The 24,688-nt window shown below is 49.6% G+C and overlaps 1 protein-coding gene across 1 annotated transcript in view; it reads right to left on the bottom strand.

The window, feature by feature from the left end:
* Positions 1 to 23,625, bottom strand: part of KIF6 (kinesin family member 6) — a 1,537,786-nt gene extending 1,514,161 nt beyond the window's left edge. The window contains exon 1 of the mRNA XM_086925888.1: positions 23,499 to 23,625. Within this exon, the coding sequence (XP_086782014.1) occupies positions 23,499 to 23,558 (60 nt within the window). The 5' untranslated portion in view covers positions 23,559 to 23,625. The remainder of the gene's footprint in view (positions 1 to 23,498) is intronic.
* Between the last annotated feature and the right edge of the window lie 1,063 nt (positions 23,626 to 24,688).

The following is a 24,688-nucleotide window of genomic DNA, read 5'->3' as shown; positions in this document are numbered from 1 at the left end:
AGCCTCCTCTGCTTCAGACATCCAACGCCTCAAACACTGCGTACACATCATCCAGTCATGGGTGTCCAGCACTTACATGAAGCTCAACACAAACCAGACAATTCCTGTTATTTGCAAAGAAAAACAAACAAGATATAGTACAAGCATGGCTCAATAACATGAACCTTGATGGTTTAAAACCCAAACTCTCACAAATGTTCATAATCAATTGGATGTACCCTGGACACCAGCCTCTCCGTCAAGGAAGCCATTGCCAAAAAACACAAAGGCGGCCTGGTACCAGTTCTTCTCTGAAAAACGTCAAACCATTTCTTTCAGAACTGCTGTTTAAGCCCTGCATCTGGATGCAGTTAATACCCTGATCCAGTGGAGAAGTGTGGCTCACTGGTTAGAGCGACAGACTCTGAAGCAGAGATCAGGCCCGGGACCAGGGTTTAAGTCCAGACGCGGCGGGGTCTTGGGCTCAATGTCCGCGGACTCGATAATTCTCGCCTCGGCGCCTATTCTAATCATGGGTCCCACGCTGCAACTCTGGGCAATAGCTTGCTTAATCTCCACAACGGCCCCCACAACGCTGGGATGCCTGGCTTCACCTTGGGGGTGCCCAGGATGGGCATCTCACAGGGAGAGTCAGGAAGGGTTCCACAGCGGTATACAGTGCCGGGACGCCCCGTTGGGGCAGCTGTGCGCTTTACAAAATACACTACATTTACATGGCCTCCCAGACTCCACGCTGGCATCTCTCACATGCATCCTGTCCGCCACAGCACGTCTTATCCAAGGCCTGAAGAACTGTGATAGCACCCCACCCCTTTGGAACTCCACTGACCCCATCCCCCCTAGCAAGCCAGCACCATGTATGTTCAAAACCAGCTGCATCATTTACAAAGCCATCGCAACTAGCACCCCGCCTATTATGCACACAATTACACCATCTCTAGTAGTTCCCAGCACACCCACAGGTAGGACACCGCTAGACTGCAGAGTAAGACGTGTAAAAAAGGAAAAACCAAGACAACTGGTATGAGAAAGTGCCTCTTTTGCATGGTTAGCCCCCACTTTTTGCCTGGATTTGATGTGGTTTCAAATGCAGTGCACAGTGTCCCTGCCAACCAGGTAGGTCCCCTGTGCCAGTGCTCCTTCCCTAAAACAAACTCCCAATTGTTACTTCTGCCCCATGTAAGTACCTAGTAACTGGTACACCGGGTACCTAGGGCCTGGAAGCAGAAAAGGACCCCTTGGCATCCCCCTCACTGGGACAATGCCACTGCCCTTGCAGCCTGTACGCCTCTGCGAGGGAGAAAAAGACAAAAGAAAGTCAATATGGCACCCTGTCTGGGTGCCATGCCAGCTAACACTGCCTGGCAGCATGGGTAAGTCACCCCTCTAGCACGCCTCATAGCCCTAGAGCTATGTACACTATACTACTGGTGAGGGCATATCTGCAGGAGCAATTATGCCCCTACAACATTGGGCACCATTTCCTAATATTAGAAGTTCCAATGAAACCATAGAGAGTACATGGGCTGAGAACTTGCCAACTCCAGTTCCACAACATCATGGTGGATTCACTGAATACAGGGGTGGTTGGTACCAAACTACTCCTTTCAATAAACCCACACTGATGCCAGTGTGGGAATTATTTTACCATGTACCCAACCGCACCTCAGTGGTACCCCCTGAATCCATACCAACCCTGGTGTGGTCTCTGACCGGCTGTTGGCAGCCAGCCACCACCAGACATGTTTCTGGACCCTGGGTAGAGAGCCCCTGCACTCTGGGACCAGACACAGTGCACATCCAGGGCAGAGGTGTCATGCCTCCTCCCCCATGTTGGACCAGTGATCTAAGAAGGGAAGCTTCAAAGGGCTGCTGCCTTCGTAATGCGACCCCCGGGATCTGTTGCTAGCAGTAAATGGAAGCCCCTAGTTTACACCCCCTCTTTGAGCAAAAAACGGTGGGAGAACTAAAAGATAGGATGTGCCCACTTTTGCCAACACCACCCCTAAGGTGGGAGAAGCAAGATGAAGCACACTTTTCAGTCACCACCATCTTGAGGATGGGGACCTCTCCAATTAGGGCTAGGTCTATCCACCCTTGCACAGGAGAGTGGCATAATAGAGGGTGTAGTCACCCCAGGTGAGGTGCCCATTGGCCCTAACTGCTACTCCCCTAAAACGTCTCCTAAATTTAGTATTTAGGCTACACCCCCAGACCTGGAACCCAGATATGCAGCGACCTAAGAAGCAAGAAGACACCCTGCAGCAGAAGCCAGAAAACGACAGCTGCCTTGGCCCCAGCCCTGCCAGCTTATCTGCAGCTTCGACATAACCTGCGCCCCGTCTTGCAGCACAACCTCCAAAACCCCTGGGAAGGCAGTTGCCTTCAATAAAGACTCAAATCTCCAGAGGACAGCAGACCTGTCCAGAAGAAACAGACTCCTAAGACTCTGGATACGGGAGGATCTGCGTCTCCACCCCACTCTGCACCGACGCCCAAAGCCCAAGTCCGAGTGGCTCACCTGTGCAATGAAATCTCTTTGGCGATCCTGGCCTCATGTTCAACATTGGCTGACCTCTCCTGCTCTCCACGATGGCGCCTGCAGTGTGATTCTAAAGGCTCCTCCCGACCGCAACCGCCTCCGGTAAGAAGATTCCGACGTCCAAAGGCAGCCCTGCACCCGAAGCCCCTGGGCCTTGGTGAGCTGAACAGACCTACGACCTCTTACATTCCAACTTACCTCTGCTGTTGTTGGTCTTCCTCTTGCAACCTCCGATGCCACGCCTGCAGCCTCATTGTCAGCAGGAAAATCCTCAATAAAAAGCTTTGGGCTCCCGATGTCAAATTTGCACCCAGCACCCGGCTGCTACTGTGCCGCTGCTGGTGTATGTTTGGTGCTTCTTTGTGATCCCCCCTGTGCTTCTGCTAACTCCCAAAGCTTGGCCCCTGCAAACGATTTACTTTCCTGCAAGCAGTGTGGCTCCAGGCACCCCCTGACTCCATTGGAAAGCAATGGGTCGAACTCTGATTTTGACCTCTGCACTCGGTCACCCATGTGCCGCTGGTGGTGTACTTTTGGTACCTACCTCACCCCTGGCCCTTGCTGACGTTTGGCTCCGAAGACTGAAATTGAAAGATTGATACTTAACTGTTTAACCACAATATTGTTTTCCCTGTAGGATAACATTGGACAGTGTGAAAAGTATTTTTAATTAAAAACGTAATTATCTTATAAGCCAGACCTGGGTCTTAAAATAAAGTACAAAGTATATATTTTTTTAATTGGTTTGCAGCTCCTTCTTGAGTTTCGTGTCCATTATTAGTCAATGTTGTGCACTAAATGTCTTAAACTCCTCTGTATTAGGCCTAAGGCTGCTCGCCCACACTTCCACTAATAGAGCACTTTGGGTTTTGCATTGAGCCCTGTACACTTTTGGGGAACCGATGGACTCTGTGCACGGTATAACAACCTAGTGATAAAATCACATTCAGAGCCAGCTTCCTACAACGGGTCTTTCCATCGATGCCCTCTGGATATGCAACACCATCTCCCTGTCCACCAGGACCGCCCAACGCTGCTCCAACGTGAGAAAGAGTCAAAGACGCACTTCTCAAGAGCACAACATCACAATGAATTACCCATCCTTAACCCAGTTCCATCCCCTGGTACTTGTTGACTTTATATCAGTGCTTAATTTGAGCCGGTGGTTTCTGGGACTCTGCAACAGCACTTAATTGTCAACGCCGGCGCTTGTGACAGTTGTTGTCTGAGATGAACACAACAACAGTCAAGTATTAATTCAACATACATTAAAATTATTATTACCTGCCTCCCTCCCAAGCCATTCTTATAGCTTTGGGGGCCTTGAATAGGCTGAATTGCCAGTAGTTGTGTTGTTACTATCACTGGCAGCCCTCAGGGGCAATGTGCGGTGCAAGCTGCAGTGGCCGCCTGACGAGAGCCCCGGCACTTATTTATTTAAAAATTAAGCACTGCTTTATACTCGTCTTTGACCATGTACAGGTCAGGTTCACGCTATGGAATCCCAAACACATATATATATATATATATATATATATATATATATATAGTCACGTTGGTCTGTAGTACCTCCCTTCGATCTTCAAGAAAGCCTTCTGCATCTTCAATCCGCATAAACTAAGGCCAACAGTTCTATGTTTTATTTAAATCGGTGGAAACTACGGCAGGGGGTCCAGAGTGGCTCCCGGAGAGCAGAGTTCAAGACAAGTTTTCAGAATAGCCATAAAACAAATGTACCAAGAATATTAACTTGTATCCTGTACCAAGAATTGCAGCTGTTTTTTGTTTTATTAGGTGTCAACCCGTAAAATAACCGACAAAGACTAGTTCGGCACATTTCTAAAATGCCAACACGTTAATTAGTCCAACAGGACAATGGTGGAGATAAAAGATTTTATCCCATGAATAGGTTAAAGGTAGGTGGGACTGCTGGCCTCTAGAGTACGTAGTCTGGGATCTGCAAACGTTTGTGTGTAGAACAGAGTGCAATGTCTCGTAACCTAACCATGAAAGAAGCCAGACTACTGCAATGGGTTATCAGCGGCACTGACTGCACGCAGCCTCCAGGACTTGACTAGACACGGTGCCTAGAGCACGTAGAATCGCTGGGACCCCAAGGAACCACCCAAGGTAGTGACACAGGTGACCCACGGGGGACGGGTGCAGTGTGAGAACACATTTCCAGCGAGATTAAGCGCGGTGTGGTCCTCGCCAGAGTTCCGTTTGATGCACATGAACATACCGGCAAGAATACTAGAGATTTCAATAGCTTACGATATATGCCCGACATGTAAATGTAAATGTAAATGTACATGTATTTATATAGCGCAAATCGCCCACATCGCAGGCATCTATGCGCTTGCTTAGGGAACCCGTCCTGGTATTCCCCTGTGAGATACCCCGGCAGGGTATCCACAAGGTGAAAGCCAGGCATCCCGCCGCGAGGGGCCTTTGTGGAGATTAAGCAAGCTATTGCCCAGAGTCGCAGAGTGTGAACCCGTGAGTCGAGTAGGCACCAGAGCGAGAATTATCGAGTCCGTGGAATTATTGAGCCCAACCCCCGTCGGGGCAAGGAATTGAACCCTGGTCCAGGGCCGATCTCAGCTTCCGGGTCTGCCGCCTCTAACCCCTGAGCCACACTTCTCCACACATGCACATCGTTTCGTTTGATGTGCATCAACATACCGGCAAGAAAACTAGAGATTTCAAGAATTAGGGATACACGCTCTTTTTTTTTTATTTATGGCCTTTGGCATACAGCCGTTTGCACTACAACCCAGCAGGACAAGATATGCTCTTCTTTCGAGTTGAGATTTCGCCCCTGAGGAAAGGTCCCCAGAGTCCCAAAATGCATTAATATGTTTAATTGTCAAATGCCAGGTTTTAAAACTTCTTTGTATATATATATATATATTGTTTGTGATATAAGACAATATCAACAGATGGAAAATTCATTTTATTTGCATTGATCATATGAAAATATGTATCAGACACACATTTACATGCAATGAGTCACATGAATTAAATGATGAATAATAATTTATAAATGGTAGAAATTTGGTCATTTGTTTTTGTGGAGGGACATGTTAGTCAAAAAGTGTTTGATTTAGCATAATACATAGAAAGGTTGGTTCTAAAATAGGTACAGTGCGCACTGCATCCAGGATTTCATTCTGTTGGACCAGCAGTGTGAGAACACAGCCGCGAGCTCCATTCGTTTCAATGGGGAAAGTCACGGTTGGAATTTTAAAGTTTAAGGACACTTAGGAGAGGACTTTGAGCAAACCCCTTTAGACTTAGGGGGTTCTAGGGCCAACACCCACGGGAGTCAAATGGTGTCAGGTCACATCATCGTTTTCAATGGCGACCTGCTGCAAAGTGCTGCTGCCGTGAAGAAGAAAAGTGTCCAGAATGATCCAGGCCTGGATCGAAGATGTGAAGAACCTGAAAGCAGAGGCGACAGAGTCGGGGTCACTTGCCAGTGACCAGGGGCACGATGGACGAATGCCCACCGATGTGGAGTGCTTCAGGTGTAAAGAGGTGAAGCTTGCCTCTGCAGCCACGAAGACCAGGAGGCGTCGACGCCAACCAGGAGCTGAATTCGAGCTGTCCCACGAAGGATGTCAAGTGCTACGGTGTCGATGCTCTAATTGAACACAACAAGCCTTGGCAACAGCAACCCACGCAGGAAGAGAAAAGATGCTTTGTGCGGACCAGCAAGGTCCGGGGGACTCCTCAAGTGGTGGAGAGTCAGGGCACCTCTGGAGAACCAGGTAAGCCCATTGAAAGTTAAAGTTGCCTTCACAGGAACCCACCAGTCAATGGACCAAGGATCGCGAATGGACCTCGAGAGAAATCACACAATACCAGCCCACGGGACACTTGGTGAGTGTAGGCCAGTAATCTTTGGTGGAAACGCTGCTCGGGGCTTGGACTACAAGCAGCCCAAAGCACAGCCTCCAGGATCACCAAGAAGCATATGCACTTGCAAATGTGCACGGTGTCCAGGGGTTCCACTGCCCCCACGAGGGCTACGGGTCTCAGCTTTGCTGGGAGCTCGGTTCGGCCTCTGGAAAGTCTGGGAACCCACCTCCTGTGTTGCAAATTCTTCGGAGTCCGGCAAGAGCATCAGAGATACAAACCGGTCAGATGAGTCTTTGGTGCCTGCCAAGCAGGGGAGTAACTCCTTTACTCCAAGGGAGATTCTTCAGTCATCTAGGGCCTTGTAGATCATCGAAGTTCCAGAATTATGTATCAGAGTTTCATCCAGGTAAATCTAAAGTCCTGTAATCAGGGGTTCCTACTTCATACCCAAGGAAGGGGTGGGACAAACTCTGGGGACCCACCTATGGGAGGGTCAGGATAGAGGGGTGGTTACACCCATATCCTTTGTCCAGCTTCGCACCAGAGCAGGGGCTGGTAGACCCTGCAACCGGTTTGAGCTGGACTATGCACAGGGACACCAAATGTGCCCCCAGTGCAGACTTCAAAGCACTCCTGGAGTGCACCCACCCAGCCCCAATTCACTAAAGCCTGTCGGGAGGTGGTTAAACCTCCGTGTGACAGGAAACCTATTGTCAAGGCCTCCCTGTCGGAGTTTCGTCCAGCAGCAGGAGGGCAGACGCGTGTCTGTGGCTGCAGCATCCATTTTGTGATCGCAGGGTTCTGTTAAGCGGGTACCGGGAAAACAGGAGGTGCCAAGTTTCCCCCTCTAGGAGGGTGGAATCATACCTCCGCCGCCAGGACTGGCGGGGTGGTATGATTTCAAGGTGTTTGACACCAATCACAACAGGTTTCCTTGCAGCCATTCCAAAGTTAACTTTTAGTGCGAGGTTATAAACTTTTCAGAGGATATGGTATTGCTGCAGCACAGAACAACCACGGATAATATATTTCAAAGGCTGCAGAGGGGCCTTGCTCATTAATGGGCACCCTCTCACACAAAACCCAGCACCCTATCATCAGGATTGATAAGGCCTGCCATAGGGGTGATTGATAGGTTTATATGTGTAGTGATATAAGGTAGATACAGGGAACCTATATCTAAGTAAGGGGTGCATGCACCACCTTCCACAGGCTGCTGTAGCAGACCTGTTGTGTCATTTTGGAAGGTTGCCCAGGGGTGGCATAATACATGCTGCAGCCCCTAGTAGGCCTCTGGGGTACCTATGCCCTGGGTACATAGTGTACCATATACAAGGGACTCATAAGGGTACCCTAGTATCCTATCTGGGGTGTAACTATAGTACATAGAATCATTTTAGAGAGGAAGCAGCTAAGCTGGGGTCCTAGATAGCAGGGCCCCTGCCAGACTAAAGTTGAAAAACAGTGAAACGTCAGCAAAAAAGTGGGGGTAACTATAAGAAGCAGATCCTACTCTCCACAACAAATGCTGCAATATTTACAGTGAGGGCACCTAGAGGAGTGTGTGCTGCACACAGAGACCAAGCGCTAGCTAGGTCGCGACAGAGCAGAACGCACTGTCCTGGAGGAGCGCGTACAAAAAGGTCCGGCGTCCGCCATCTCTGCCAGTCAGACGGTCCCCACACTGTGAAACACCTGCACCTGCCATCAAAACCAGTCACACAGTCCCCACACGGTGTAACATCCGCGTCTGCCATCAGTGCCAGTCACACGGACCCCATCTAGTGAAACACCTGCGTCTGCCATCAGTGCCAGTCACGCGGTCCCCACACGGTGAAACACCCGTGTCTGCCATCAGTGCCATTCACACGGTCCCCACACGTTGAAAGACGGGCATCTGCCATCAGTGCCAGTCACACGGCCCCCATACAGTGAAACACCTGCGCCTGCCATCAGTACCAGTCACACCGTCCCCTTTCGGTGAAACACCCGCATCTGCTATCAGTGACAGACACACGGCACTCACACTGTGAAACACCTGTGTCTGCCATCAGTGCCAGTCACACGATCCTCCCACAGTGAAACAACCGCGTCTGCCATCAGTGCCAGACACACGGCATCAATCCAGTGAAACACCAGCTTCTGCCATCAGTGCCAGTCACACGGTCCTCACACGGTAAAACACCAGTGACTGCCATCAGTGCCACTCACACGGTGCCCATCCTGTGAAACACCAGCTTCTGCCATCAGTGCCAGTCACACGGTCCTCACACGGTAAAACACCAGTGACTGCCATCAGAGCCAGTCACACGGCTCTGCCTTAACTTTGGATGTTAGACAATTGTCCGAAATGCATTCCTGCCTGCTTGATTTCCAGCTCACCTGCTGAAGGCTGCATCAGCAAAACTGCCAATATCACATAAATAATCACATTTAAGGGACATTAAGAGACATCGGTCACCTGAGGCGGAAAGCCGGGAGCGCCAAGACTCTTTTAAAAAATTGTTTACCTGTGATATTTGTGTACTTTTAACTCTTACCTTCACTTATCTCACCACCCTTGGCACCCTAAACAGCGGTAGCGCTGCAACGACACCCACAGCTTCTTCGCCAATTTCGAGGGCGAGGCGCGTCCGAAGACACGCCCCCTCTACTGGCCACGCCCCCCACGAGGCATATAAATAAAGCGCCGTCGCTTTACTTCTTGAGGACATCGGTCTCCTGAGGCGGAAAGCCGGGAGCGCCAAGACTCTTTTAAAAAATTGTTTACCTGTGATATTTGTGTACTTTTAACTCTTACCTTCACTTATCTCACCACCCTTGGCACCCTAAACAGCGGTAGCGCTGCAACGACACCCACAGCTTCTTCGCCAATTTCGAGGGCGAGGCGCGTCCGAAGACACGCCCCCTCTACTGGCCACGCCCCCCACGAGGCATATAAATAAAGCGCCGTCGCTTTACTTCTTGAGGACATCGGTCTCCTGAGGCGGAAAGCCGGGAGCGCCAAGACTCTTTTAAAAAATTGTTTACCTGTGATATTTGTGTACTTTTAACTCTTACCTTCACTTATCTCACCACCCTTGGCACCCTAAACAGCGGTAGCGCTGCAACGACACCCACAGCTTCTTCGCCAATTTCGAGGGCGAGGCGCGTCCGAAGACACGCCCCCTCTACTGGCCACGCCCCCCACGAGGCATATAAATAAAGCGCCGTCGCTTTACTTCTTGAGGACATCGGTCTCCTGAGGCGGAAAGCCGGGAGCGCCAAGACTCTTTTAAAAAATTGTTTACCTGTGATATTTGTGTACTTTTAACTCTTACCTTCACTTATCTCACCACCCTTGGCACCCTAAACAGCGGTAGCGCTGCAACGACACCCACAGCTTCTTCGCCAATTTCGAGGGCGAGGCGCGTCCGAAGACACGCCCCCTCTACTGGCCACGCCCCCTCAAACGCTCTGACTCCCTCGTATAAAGCATGTGCCTGGGCAGGAAGCGCAGCGGACGAGCGCAGCGGGAGCGCCGTTTGCGCGCCGAAGGCGCGCCTAAGGTAAGCCCGTCTGCGCCCGTCCGCGCCAGACCGAGCCCAGAGCCTAGACCCCAGGCTAGTAACAACGGCCCTAGGTTAACATATTCACTCAACACCCTGTACCAGCTCAGGGAATCAGTCACCACTGGATGTAAGGAAACTATCATACCAGAAACCGACTCGTTGGGCTGCCCAAACTGCGAATACAGGTTAGCCCCGTCCCCCCAACCTGAACCGGCATATCTCGAAATGGCCCTGTTGAATTGTAGGTCACTCCCAAAGCACCAGACAGAAATTCACTTATTACTAGCAGAGCTTGGCTTAGACGCCCTGTTTCTAACAGAAACGTGGCTTTCCCCTAGCACAGATCCAGACATCACTCAAGCACTCCCCCCCGGATACCTTATCAAAACACTCAATAGACCGAAGGGTATTGGTGGAGGGATTGCGATCATCTACCGGGATAATCTTTTATGCCAACTGAAAGATAGCCCCATTCTGGATAGTGAAAACATTCTGTTCTCCCTTCACCTGCCACCATCTACGACACTCTCTGGTGCCCTAATCTACCGCCCTCCGGGACAGGTAGGGGGTTTCATAGACTCACTCACGGACGCCATCTCCTCTCGGGCTTGTGTTACCCCTAATTTTACAATTCTTGGAGACTTAAATCTCCACTTCAACGATCATAGCAATAAACTTGCAACTGACCTAAAAGCCGATCTGGCTTCCCTCAATCTTCACCTCCTTAACAAAGAACCTACCCATACGAAAGGTAGACTACTTGACCCAATCTTTTCCAACCTCTCCACCCTCACGGTACAAACTCCTCTTCCCCTCCCCTGGTCAGACCACTTCTTGGTCCCTTTTAAATTACAACTTACAGGCAAATTGCCTGACATCCCCCTTCCCCGAGTCCCCTCTCGGCCCTGGAAAAAACTGGACACAACCTTGTGGGATCAAGCACTGACGGCTACGACCCCCTTAGTAGACCCTAACCCCTCGTCAGCTGAAATCCAACTTCATAACTGGATAAAAGACTCCCTCGACTCAGTCTTACCTTTTAAAACTCTCCCATCCAGTAGGAAATCGTCCAAACTGCCTTGGTTCACAGAGGAACTTCGTGAATTAAGAAGAAAGGGAAAAAAGCTCGAACGCCGCTGGAGAAAGAACTGGAATACAAACGATAAAAGTGACTATAGAACCCATATTAGACTATACAAAAACGCATTAAAAACTGCACAGGCGAACTTCTTTGAGGAGAAAATAGCTTCAGCCGCTAACTCCGCGAGAGAGACCTACAGAATTGTGAAACTCCTCACCAAAATACAAGACCCTCCATCCCCCCCTGACGTGGACGGTGCAAATTGCAACAAAATGGCAGAGTTCTTCTCGGCAAAAATTACCAAAATCCTAACTTCCCTTCCAACCCCAGTGACAATTCAAGCACTTCCAGGCCCCTCCCCTCTCCAAGACACCCCGAGACTAACCTCTTTCTCTCAAATCTCCATCGAAACGTTCCTCAACGTCTTACAGAAAGTCAAAAGTGGCTCCCCATCAGACCCAGCCCCAATTAGTAAATTGAAGCTAGTTGCCTCCACTATTGCTCCCCTATTTACCAAATTGATCAATGTTTCCTTTGAAAATGGTATAGTTCCGGAGAACTGGAAAAAAGCCACGGTCAAGGCCCTCATAAAGAAACCACACTTGGATCCCTCAGACCCCTCCAATTTTAGACCAATCTCGTTGCTTCCAGCTATGAGTAAAATAGCCGAACGAGTAGCAAATCGGCAACTCTCGGATTTTTTAGAGTCCAACAATCTTCTTCGCATGTCCCAGACAGGCTTTAGACCAGGACAGGGGACTGACACCGCTTTGTTAGCCGTTGTCGAGGAAGCCAGAGGCATACTGGACGCAGGAGGATCAGTGGCAGTGATCCTCCTCGACCTGAGTGCCGCCTTCGACACGGTGGACCATGCAACCCTTGTCCATCGCCTTGGTCTAATGGGAGTGGCCGACTCCGCCCTGGCCTGGTTATCATCCTTCCTCAAAAACAGGTCCTTCCAAGTAGCGGACGGGTACTCCATCTCCTCTGCTCAGCCTCTCGGGTGTGGTGTGCCGCAGGGATCTTCCCTGAGCCCCACACTCTTCAACGCTTACATGGCTCCCCTCGAGGATGTTGTAAAGCCGTATGGCATTAAATCAATAATGTATGCTGATGACACCCAGCTGATCGTCTCCCTTAATCAGGAGGACAATGCCCTGTCCAACCTGAGCAACTGTCTAGAGGCGGTGCATCAATGGATGTGCGAATCAAGGCTAAAATTAAATGGGGAAAAATCAGAAATTCTCCTTTTAGGGACCTCCAACAAAATCCCCACTTCCCTTCCTTGGCCTCCGTGCATGGGAATACCTCCCATCCCCAAATTCGAAGTCAAGAGCTTAGGGATCTGGCTTGATCAGGATCTAAGCTTCAAAACTCAGGCGAGAAAAACGGCGGGAACTTGCTTCGGCCTGATAAAGATGGCTCGGAAGATCTTACATTTGTTGCCATTCCAGTCCAGGAAACTCTTGCTGCAAGGGCTCGTGAACTCCAGACTGGACTACGGAAACGTCCTGTATCTGGGAGCCCCAGCTTCGGTGACCCACAGACTTCAATGCGCTCAGAACGCAGCGGCGAGAATCCTCACAGGTACTTCAACGAGGAACTCAGCTAAACCAGCTCTCAGAAGTCTGCACTGGCTGCCAGTGAAGGAGAGGGTCAATTTTAAGACCCTGTGCATCACCCACAGAATTCTGCACAATGAGGGCCCTCCCATACTCAGGACATTGGTGACTCAACAACAGTCGAGTCGCCATCTTAGGTCCAACTCCCTCTCCCTCGCCAATGTCCCCAGAATCAGGAAGGCCAGATCAGGCGGTCGCCTGTTCTCCTATAATGCTCCTAGATTGTGGAACGCCCTCCCCCTTTCCCTGAGGCAAGAACACAACTACCTCAGGTTTAGGAAACGCCTTAAAACTCTACTGTTCCCTTGAGTTCACCTCCTGACCCTTCCTTCCCTCAGCTCCGTAGTCTCTTCCAGCGCCGGGATGCCCCAGGGTAGCTGCGCGCTTAAGAAAACATAAAATCAAATCAAATCAAATCACGGCCCCCCATCCGGTGAAACACTAGTGTCTGCCATCAGTGCCAGTCACATGGTCCTCAGACAGTGAAACACCTGTATCTGCCTTCAGTGCCAGTCATGCGGTCCCCACACGGTGAAACACCTGCGTCTGCCATCAGTGCCAGTCACACAGTCCTCACACGGTAAAACACCAGTGACTGCCATCAGTGCCAGTCACACGGGGAAACACCAGTGTCTGCCATCAGTGCCATTCACACAGTCCTCACACGGTGAAACACCTGTGTCTGCCATCAGTGCCAGTCACACCATCCTCCCACAGTGAAACAACAGCGTCTGCCATCAGTGCCAGACACACGGCATCAATCCGGTGAAACACCTGCATCTGCCATCAGTGCCAGTCACACAGTCCCCATCCTGTGAAACACCAGCTTCTGCCATCAGTGCCAGTCACACGGTCCCCATACGGTGTAACAGCAGCAGAGCACCTGGCATCGTGCCAGTTACACGATGAAAGAGCAGCAGGTTGCCTGGCATGGTGCCAGCCGTGAGTTAAAATGGTGCTATAAATAGAAGGCGCCACCCTTGTTTGTGTATCACCAGGAGAGGACCCGTAGGCGGCTGGTGCGCGGTCACTTGGACGACAACCAGAGAAGGAAGGGCCCTCTGGCTGAATTCGCGTAGCACCGTTGGAGGGGGGTGGGGAGGAGGGCTCGCCTTCATTGCAGACGGGTAGGGCTGCGCCCAATTATTAATTAGGAACCCTCGTGTGCCGGTTTAGATGGCCGCGCCAATCCCAGCTGCAGAGTGGCCATTGTGATCCTGGCCTCATCATCCTCCCACCTACCCCTCGGCACCAAGGTGTGTTGTAAATACGATAGGTTCTTTAAGTGAAGGAAGTAGAGTTTATTTCCATCGAAGTGTGCACCCACAATCAGTAGCATCCTATCGACCCGGAGTCCGTCAGAAACTGCAGTTACACAACGAACCTCGAACCCAGAACACAGGAAGTCATTCAAAGGAATACATGAAGGATAACATGGAATACGAAGAATACAACCCCAAACTAAAGCATTACCTACTACAAGGCGGGAGAGTCCAGTAGGGAGATACCCACTCGGAGTGGTCGGACGGCCACAGAGGTGTGCGCCTCTTTGCTATAATGGACGTGCGTCACGTGCCCAGAGAGCTACTAGCAGGTACCTACCAGGAGAGCCACTCGCAGGTACCAGGAGAGCTACTCACACGTACCAGGAGAGCTACTCACACGTACCAGGAGAGCCACTCGCAGGTACCAGGAGAGCTACTCACACGTACCAGGAGAGCTACTCACACGTACCAGGAGAGCTACTCACACGTACCAGGAGAGCTACTCACACGTACCAGGAGAGCCACTCACAGGCACTCGCAGGTACCAGGAGAGCTACTCACACGTACCAGGAGAGCTACCGACACGTACCAGGAGAGCCACTCACAGGTACCAGGAGAGCTACTCACACGTACCAGGAGAGCTACTCACATGTACCAGGAGAGCCACTCACAGGTACCAGGAGAGCTACTCACAGGTACCAGGAGAGCTACTCACACGTACCAGGAGAGCTACTCACAGGTACCAGGAGAGCTACTCACACGTACCAGGAGAGCTACTCACAGGTACCAGGAGAGCTACTCACAGGTACCAGGAGAGCTACTCACAGGGAGAGCTACTCACACGTACCAGGAGAGCCACTCACAGGTACCAGGAGAGCTACTCACACGTACCAGGAGAGCCACTCACAGGTACCAGGAGAGCTACTCACAGGTACCAGGAGAGCTACTCACACGTACCAGGAGAGCCACTCACAGGTACCAGGAGAGCTACTCACACGTACCAGGAGAGCTACTCACAGGTACCAGGAGAGCTACTCACACGTACCAGGAGAGCCACTCACAGGTACCAGGAGAGCTACTCGCAGGTACCCGGAGAGCTGCTCGCAGGTACCCGGAGAGCTACTCACACGTACCAGGAGAGCCACTCACAGGTACCAGGAGAGCTACTCACAGGTACCAGGAGAGCCACTCACAGGTACCAGGAGAGCTACTCACAGGTACCAGGAGAGCTACTCACACGTACCAGGAGAGCTACTCACACGTACCAGGAGAGCTACTCACACGTACCAGGAGAGCCACTCACAGGTACCAGGAGAGCTACTCACAGGGAGAGCTACTCACACGTACCAGGAGAGCCACTCACAGGTACCAGGAGAGCTACTCACACGTACCAGGAGAGCTACTCACAGGTACCAGGAGAGCTACTCACAGGTACCAGGAGAGCTACTCACAGGTACCAGGAGAGCTACTCACACGTACCAGGAGAGCCACTCACAGGTACCAGGAGAGCTACTCACACGTACCAGGAGAGCCACTCACAGGTACCCGGAGAGCTACTCACAGGTACCAGGAGAGCTACTCACAGGTACCCGGAGAGCTACTCACAGGTACCAGGAGAGCTACTCACAGGTACCAGGAGAGCCACTCGCAGGTACCCGGAGAGATACTTTGTCCGGAATCGTATGAACTGCATGCACCCGGGTACCCGGATAGCTACTCACAGGTACCTATAGAGTTACTCACAGGTACCTATAGTTACTCGCAGGGGCCTAAAGAGTTACTCACAGGTACCTATAGTTACTCACAGGCGCCTATAGAGTTACTCACAGGTACCAATACAGTCGCTCGCAGGTACCCAGAGACCTACTCACAGGTACCCGAGCTACTCACAAGTACCCAGAGAGCTACTCACAGGTACCAGGAGAGCCACTCGCAGGTACCAGGAGAGCCACTCGAAGGTACCAGGAGAGCTACTAGCAGGTACCCGGAGAGCCACTCACAGGTACCCGGAGAGCCATTCGCAGGTACCAGGAGAGCCATTCGCAGGTACCAGGAGAGCTACTCACAGGTACCCGGAGAGCCACTCGCAGGTACCAGGAGAGCTACTCACAGGTACCCGGAGAGCCACTCACGGGTACCAGGAGAGCCACTCGCAGGTACCAGGAGAGCCACTCGCAGGTACCAGGAGAGCCACTCGCAGGTACCAGGAGAGCCACTCGCAGGTACCAAGAGAGCCACTCGCAGGTACCAGGAGAGCCACTCACAGGTACCAGGAGAGCTACTCACAGGTACCCGGAGAGCTACTCACGGGTACCTGGAGAGCTACTCACAGGTACCCGGAGAGGTACTGACAGGTACCCAAGCTACCCACAAGTACCCCGGGACCTACTCACAGGTATCCAGAGAGCCACTCACAGGTATCCGGAGAGCCACTCACAGGTATCCAGAGAGCCACTCGCAGGTACCAGGAGAGCCACTCGCAGGTACCAGGAGAGCCACTCGCAGGTACCAGGAGAGCTACTCACAGGTACCCGGAGAGCTACTCACAGGTACCAGGAGAGCTACTCACACGTACCCGGAGAGCTACTCACGGGTACCCGGAGAGCTACTCGCAGGTACCAGGAGAGCCACTCGCAGGTACCAGGAGAGCCACTCGCAGGTACCAGGAGAGCTACTCACAGGTACCCGGAGAGCCATTCGCAGGTACCAGGAGAGCTACTCACAGGTACCCGGGGAGCCACTCGCAGGTACCAGGAGAGCTACTCACAGGTACCCGGAGAGCCACTCGCAGGTACCAGGAGAGCTACTCACAGGTACCCGGAGAGCTACTCACGGGTACCCGGAGAGCTACTCACGAGTACCAGGAGAGCCACTCGCAGGTACCAGGAGAGCTACTCACAGGTACCCGGAGAGCCACTCGCAGGTACCAGGAGAGCCACTCGCAGGTACCAGGAGAGCCACTCGCAGGTACCAGGAGAGCCACTCGCAGGTACCAGGAGAGCTACTCGCAGGTACCTGGAGAGCTACTCGCAGGCACCCGGAGAGCTACTCGCAGGTACCCGGAGAGCTACTCACAGGTACCCGGAGAGCTACTCTCAGGCACCCGGAGAGCTACTCACAGGTACCCAGAGAGCTGCTCGCAGGTACCAGGAGAGCTACTCACGGGTACCTGAAGAGCTACTCACAGTTACTCAGAGAGCTAATCTGCACGAAAACAAACTGTGCACAAGTCTGATCCAGTGCATGAAAACAAACAGTGCACAAGTTCGATCCGCTGCACGAAAACAAACTGTACACAAGTCTGATCCAGTGCATGAAAACAAACTGTGCACAAGTCTGATCCGCTGCACAAAAACAAACAGTGCACAAGTCTGATCCGCTGCACGAAAACAAACAGTGCACAAGTCTGATCTGGTGCGTGAAAACAAACTGTACACAAGTCTGATCCGGTGCAGAAGTCTGATCCAGTGCATGAAAACAAACTGTGCACAAGTCTGATCCAGTGCACGAAAACCAAACAGTGCACAAGTCTGATCCAGTGCATGAAAACAAACTGTGCACAAGTCTGATCCAGTGCATGAAAACCAAACAGTGCACACGTCTAATCTGGTGCGTGAAAACAAACTGTGCACAAGTCTGATCCAGTGCATGAAAACAAACTGTGCACAAGTCTGATCCGCTGCACGAAAACAAACAGTGCACAAGTCTGATCTGGTGCGTGAAAACAAACTGTGCACAAGTCTGATCCGGTGCACGAAAACAAACAGTGCACAAGTCTGATCCGGTGCATGAATTCAAACTGTACACAAGTCTGATCCAGTGCACGAAAACAAACAGTGCACACGTCTGATCCGGTGCACGAAAACAAACTGTGCACAAGTCTGATCCGGTGCACGAAAACAAACTGTGCACAAGTCTGATCCGGTGCAGGAAAACAAACAGTGCACAAGTCTGATCCGGTGCATGAAAACACACTGTGCACAAGTCTGATCCAGTGCACGAAAACAAACAGTGCACAAGTCTGATCTGGTGCATGAAAACAAACTGTGCACAAGTCTGATCCGCTGCACGAAAACAAACAGTGCACAAGTCTGATCCGGTGCATGAAAACAAACTGTACACAAGTCTGATCCGGTGCACGAAAACAAACAGTGCACAAGTCTGATCCGGTGCACGAAAACAAACTGTGCACAAGTCTGATCCGGTGCACGAAAACAAACAGTGCACAAGTCTGATCCAGTCCACGAAAACAAACAGTGCACAAGTCTGATCCAGTGCATGAAAACAAACGCAGCGCATTTTGTTGGCAAATATTTACTACCTTATTCCCTATCCTACGCTTTATCCTGATACATAACTTGTTAGTTTATATATTGTTAACGTGTGTTCTGAAAGGTAGCCAAGTAACAAATGTAGTAAATAAAAAGAGAATGTGTGATCCGGGTGAGTGGACACTTGCCAGATATTGTTCTAACACTTCTTGGCGCTTAGGAAACACGAAGCAAGCCAAGGCAATGGTCCGAATTCTAAGTTCTTATTAATGAGTTTCTCAGAGGGCCGTTAACAGATGTTAGGGCAGAATGCAGTGTATGCAGGGTCACTGCATGGGTCTTTGTGGACATCGCAGGGTTACCTAACAGGTACAGCAGGTGCCCCAACCTCTGGAGAGTATAGCTAGGCCAGAGTCTACTAATTACTAGTGCAATGCTGCTACTCCACAGCTCATGCAGGGCGCCTTACATTAGAAGTAAAAAGAGGTCAAAATGAACCAACAAGAGCTTTCAATGAAGTATTCTCTCACCGCTCCCAACAAAGAAGACCATCCCTATAAATTGATACAATTAGGACCCAGGAGGAATGTCAGATAACATAAGAAAGTTATCAGTGGTACATAAAACAGGCAACGAAATGGCAAGATCTGACATGTCTTTTGGATGGCTGTGTAGATAAGTACATTTCTAGTTGACAGCAAGAACACAACAGAACAATGATGTACTATCGATCTACTGAGCCCTAAAGAGCATTTCAACAGTGCACCATCCACAGAGAGTCTCTTGGCCCCAAGGTGGGTTATGGACAGTGAAAAGGAGAACCCATCAGTACTATGAACAAAAATGAAGGGGGTAGAAGGTGTTGGAACAGCGTTCCTACTGTTGCACAGACTGGAGTTGGAATAGTAAATTAGACTTTTCCATACTCCAGCAACCCGCAACTGCAAGTCATTGTAAAGAATGGCGCTGTAATGGCATTCGGGGTAAAAACATGCGATGTAACGTCATACAAACGAATTTATTAGGGAGGCTTACGTTAATCAAGGTAACCGTGAAACAAATGCATTTAAAACCAAGATTTTATGTGAAAATCATGGAAGGATAAAATCCAGTTAAGTAATGCAAATGAAAAAAGCAGCTCCTGGACACTACTACAGTTTGATTTACTAGAGATAGGTCGGGAGTCAACCAAACTTGTAAAGACCTCCCTCTCTGCGAGGATTGCGACAGGTTGCCTAGTATGTCCACAAATCTCCATCCCAGATATTATGGGGATTCTGGGAAAACAAGATCTTCAACCTCAAGGATCCTATTATAAAGCGTTTTTATATCCCTCGGGATCTTGTTCGCGCTACATAAAACTTTATAAAGAAAGAAAAAAAGAAATAAGGAGTTCCATTTAAGGCAGTTGGGGTTCACCCTTCAGCACACGTGGTGCTGAGCATGTGGGAAGCATTAACACAAAAAGTCTGCCTCCCCCTGATGGACAACAGAGCCTGGGTACAACCCGTAAACGTAAAGAGGGAGAACCTGGCTCCTTGCAACAGAGGGGCCAGAGATGTAATGTAAGGATTGAAGAGGTGTGGGGAAAGTCATGAAGCCTCACACATATTCCAAGTAACTGTGTTTGCCTCCAATCTCTCCGACAAAAGGACTCAATCCATTACAGGGCAGTGCTATCTAGGGCTATATCTGTCAACTGGTGCAGATGTTTTTCACGGTTAATACCATCAAAGGGCCAAAACTGATTTGCATATGGCTGGGTCCAAACTGGGGTGGCACACTGAGCATCAGAACGATAGAATAAAACCAGATCTGTGACTCGGGGTGAATGATTAACAATGTTCAGCCTCTTTTTGTGTTGCTATAGTCACCCTAAGTGAGAAGGGTATGCCCAGACGTGTGTCCCGTGCTCTCCATGCCACTGGATTCAAACTAGTCTGGCTCATGAGGGGTAATATGCCGAAACCGGCCCCCGTCCCTAGTGCTTGGACGCCTCCGGGCAACAATTCGCGCTCTACAAATCGGCAAGTTTACAAGGATGCTTGTTTCCTGGTTCAGGGAGGAACTGACCTGGCAGTTCGGGCTGGACTCTTTTCCTGGGGAGCAGGGTTAAGACTGGTTTGCATATGGCTGGGTCCAAACTAGAATGGCATGGTTAGCAAAAAAAATTATGAATTTAACCAGATCTGTGGCAGGCGGTGAATGATTACCAATATTCACAATTCCGCCTATCATCTTTTTGTGTTGCTATAGTCAAAGGCCGCCCGCCAGTACAATAGAATCAGGGCCGACATGCCTTGACAGCCCACCAGTCGCAAGTACAAGCTAAACCTAGAGGGGGCCTGGCTTACCAATCTGAGCAGGACTGCTCAGACTGGAGCAGGTCCAAGTCTGATTTTTTTATGGTCGGACAATGTGCGAGTGGCCGAGGGAACGCAAATTACGATGGACCGGAATGTGTCCTCAGTAGTTGATAATTATTCAGGCATATACTCATCACTTTTTTGTTATTCTAAGAGAGGCATCCTAAATGTGACAGGTATGCCCAGATGTAGGTGCCATGCTCACTGTGCCATTAGACCCAAGCTGAACCTCACTGACGAGCCCCAAAAGGCTGAATCTAGTCTGGGGGACTCGTGTCCCTGTCTGGCACATCAGACTGACCGTCCCCTCTGAAGCAGGACAAAAACATGTTTGTGTATGGCGCAGCTTAAATAATCCAATGGACGTGTGTGGGTCTGCATAATTACCAGTGCCTACGGGTAATTCCACACATCACACTGTTGTTTTCCTATATATTTTTCTTTGGCACAAACCATAGTAAATGAGTTTGAATTTATTTTGTAAAGCACTCATGTCACCAAAACAAGCTTCAGTGCATTCAGGGGATGGAAATGAGGATAGAAATGGGGGGTAGGAGTTGCAGGCCAGTAATGACTAATAAAGCTCAAATGCTTGTTGGAGAAGGTCAGTGTTAATGTGTTTGTAGGAATAGTGACAGAGGGCTGCAGGAGGCCAAACGTTGTCATCCGGTCAGGCACTAAGGAGTGATTAGTTTGGAGAGATAGCCTTGAGCGGAGATTAGATTATGGAGCCTTATGACGTCCTGTAGGCAATAACAAATGGGTCCACGAGAACAGGTTTTAGACTCTGGTGGTTTAATATAATAATAGGAAATAATACACAGGTTGGATAACCGGAGCACAGCCTTTGACAAACCATATTACAGAGGCAGATTGGTGCATGTTTTACACAGCACATACCAAGGTGCAGGTTTCATTTCTTCGTTAAGGGGCAGGAATCAAGGGCGTTTTTGAAAATCATTTGAAAGAAACCGCATAACTAGAGCTAGCGGGACTGTTGGCAGTGAAGGGCACCACATATGGTAAGTGGACCCTTGCCATGTCCAACACTTTTGGCCAGTGCAACTTTTGAGCAAACATCACTTCAAATACTGGGAGTTTTGAACCAATCCCTAGTGTGTTGGAAGCAAATCTACAAGTCTCGGAATGCATCATGCTTCAGGTGTGCTAAACCAGGACTGGTTGATTGTGTCACCCATGTCATGAGTCCATTCAGCAACGACAACGCTCTCGGGTTTTTGAGGTCCATGCAGAACTGTCCCAAGAGTTTGCTTTGCCCAGTGATCAAAGTGCAAAAAAAAAAAAAAAAATGCATGGGAACTGTGATACTACATGCAATGGGGGCAGGGTCAAAGGTGTGGCTAAAATACATAACAAATATTCTGTAAGTTTTTTTGATCTTTCACTGTTAGGTAGCTACATATAAAATAAAATACAACTTAAATGAAAAAAAATTTTTTAAAGATGTTATGCGGTGGAAAATGCACTACAATACATTATGAAACCTCTGTTAGTTAATGCACTGCAGAGGTCTGTGTCTGTAAATAGAGAGCTATAGACCTAAATCTTGGTGCTAAAAATTCACAGCCGGTGATAGAAAGCACTGTAGATATGCGAGTCATTATTTTTAACCTGCATTGCACACATTAAAAGATAGACTGCTAAAAATTGCGTAAAAAGCTTTTAAAACAAAAAGGAGTTTCCAAAATAAACATTTTAGTAATACCCAGGCTGTACGTAAAGCACATTTGTTTTACATATTTGTTCCTTCAATACCTTGTCAGGGGTAGTAAACGCTAGATAAATACAATTATGATTAAAAGCAGGCACTTCATTGCTCAGAAGTTAACTCTTTGCACTACCACTCAAAAAGAATACATGTTTGTCACCACAACGCTTTGAGTGATCCAATCAAACCAGTACCGGCTCACAAGCATTCCTTACATCAATCCAACACCTTCCTCTCGCGCTCAGATCCTGTTCCAATCTCTTGACATTCAGGAAGGACTTGAAAACCTGGTTGTTTCAGCAATAAGTTCTTCCATCTCTGTCCTTTTTCATAGGACCTTTACCGCCTGTTTTTTTTCTGCTCCTCTCCTCGACATGTGAGGCTCCGACAGTGCCGGGACACTCCTTGGAGTAGCCGTGCGCTATAGAAGCACCCCTTTTAACATAACATAACATCTGCAAAATGTACTTGTTGCGCACATTTACATTTCTTTCAGGCAAGTGGACCCATGGCAAGAAGACGTGTTTCTTGCTTAACTGTCTCCCTGTCAGGAGACTCACAGAATAACGCTTCAGCTGAAGCATATAAACTATCAGAATAAACCGTCCTGGACGTTTTTTCTCTCCAAAAAGTATGGGAGTGGTTTTTCATAAATTAAAAAGGTAAGGGCATGTCATGCCCCTCCAATCCCGGCCAATTCCACCTCTGGCTTTGCCATACCTGCAAAGTTTCCCAGGTCTATGCATAATGTGCTGTTCCATTCCAGTTTGTTTCTTTGAATTCTGGGATTTGTTTATTCCATTATAAAACTGTACTACGCATCCCCGAATTCAAAGAAAACCCGGGACTGGAGTAGTAAAACCTGGACTGGAGTAGTAAAAACCTGAACTGGAGTTTTAAAAACCTGAACTGGAGTATTAAAAACCTGAACTGGAGTATTGCATCACGCATGGACCCGCAAAACATTTCAGTTAGGCTTTGCTTTCTAGCATTTGAAATCCTGTTTATCCTGTTTCAAAATATGGACTACAAACCCCAGAATGCAGAGCGGATTCGAGGGGTGAATGGGCTACCCGTGGACATGGAAACCCGAGAGCCCAGCAGCGGTGGTGCAGATGTTAATATGCATTTATGGGAAGCCTGTGCAGGTGAGTCTCGGCACACAGCGCCTTGAAGCCGGCACGGTGGCACTACGGCGCGCACCTACCCCGCTCTGCTTCTTGGTGGGCTTGACCCGCGCGAAGATCTTGATGGTCTGCTTCACCATGATGCCCCCAGCGCCTCGACCCACCGCAGCAAGGCGCACGCCAGGAACTTCCAGCCAATGGGCAGTGCCAGGCTTCCGCACGGCGCCCCTGGCAACTGTTGCTAGGACTGGGGTCATGACACCGGCAGCGCGCACCTGACTGGCTAACAGGCGAGTCTGTCAGGGGAAGGAGGTGGGACTTGTGAGCGACCTTAACGTCATGACGTATTTTGTGTGAAGGCACGAATGCCAAGGGATGCTCTGCGCGAGAGGAACGCTGAATGCACCTGCCCTGACGTCCGGGTGGGCGGAGTTAGGGCTGCCACCTGCGGGAATAGGTGTGTGTGCATGCGCAGATGATGACTGAGCTGCATGGTTGCTGCTTGTGGAGCAGTAATTAGAAACGGGTCGTGTGTCTTTAACTGAACTGGCAAAAACATTAATCTATTTTGTGCCAATGTGTGAAGGAGGTATACAGCTAACAGCCATTGACAAAGCCAATAGTACTGACTATTTTTAGATGAATGTCAGTCGTTGTGTTATGTATCTGGTTGAACTAACAGAAAGCTCAGAGAGGAACAAAAAAACCGATTGTAGGAAGCTGGCTTTTTATGTAGTGTACCAGTGTAGGGATACACCATGCACGAAAACCCGGACGAGCATTATTGGTTAACAGAGGCTTACTTTAAATATCTCTAGTGCTCTATTTGTGGTAGTGTGGTTGCCCAATTTAAGCTTATCATAGGGAAGTGTTGAGCATTTGTTGTACATACAGACTCAATTAATGAGACATGTTAGGATCTGGTTTTGCTTTCTGTGTGAAATGTAGAATGTTCTTCATTCCTCTAGAGCAGGTTGAGAATGTTTGCCTTGGAACAGGGAGAGGCAGTTGTGTCACTTCTTCCCTACCATTCGTTTACTAAGATGTTCATAAAATAAAGACAATCTTGACCTTACTTCGTCTTGGAGGCATCTTGACATTGGCAAAAATCAACTGGCAGGATTCCCACGTTATCCAGAAGCAAGGAGCTGTCTGCTGCGGATCTTTCTTCCAGTCACCTTCAGCACCGAAGCTCCTGAGTTCCTGATCTCCGCTGGTGATTCGACTCTCTCCAGATACCTAGAGGATTAAGAAACGAGATGCTGATATT

The sequence above is a fragment of the Lissotriton vulgaris genome, chromosome 6 (genome assembly GCF_964263255.1).
Source record: "Lissotriton vulgaris chromosome 6, aLisVul1.2, whole genome shotgun sequence".
Taxonomy (NCBI): Eukaryota; Metazoa; Chordata; class Amphibia; order Caudata; family Salamandridae; genus Lissotriton; species Lissotriton vulgaris.
The sequence above is the reverse complement of the archived record's forward strand: the minus strand, read 5'-3'. Positions and strand labels throughout refer to the sequence as shown.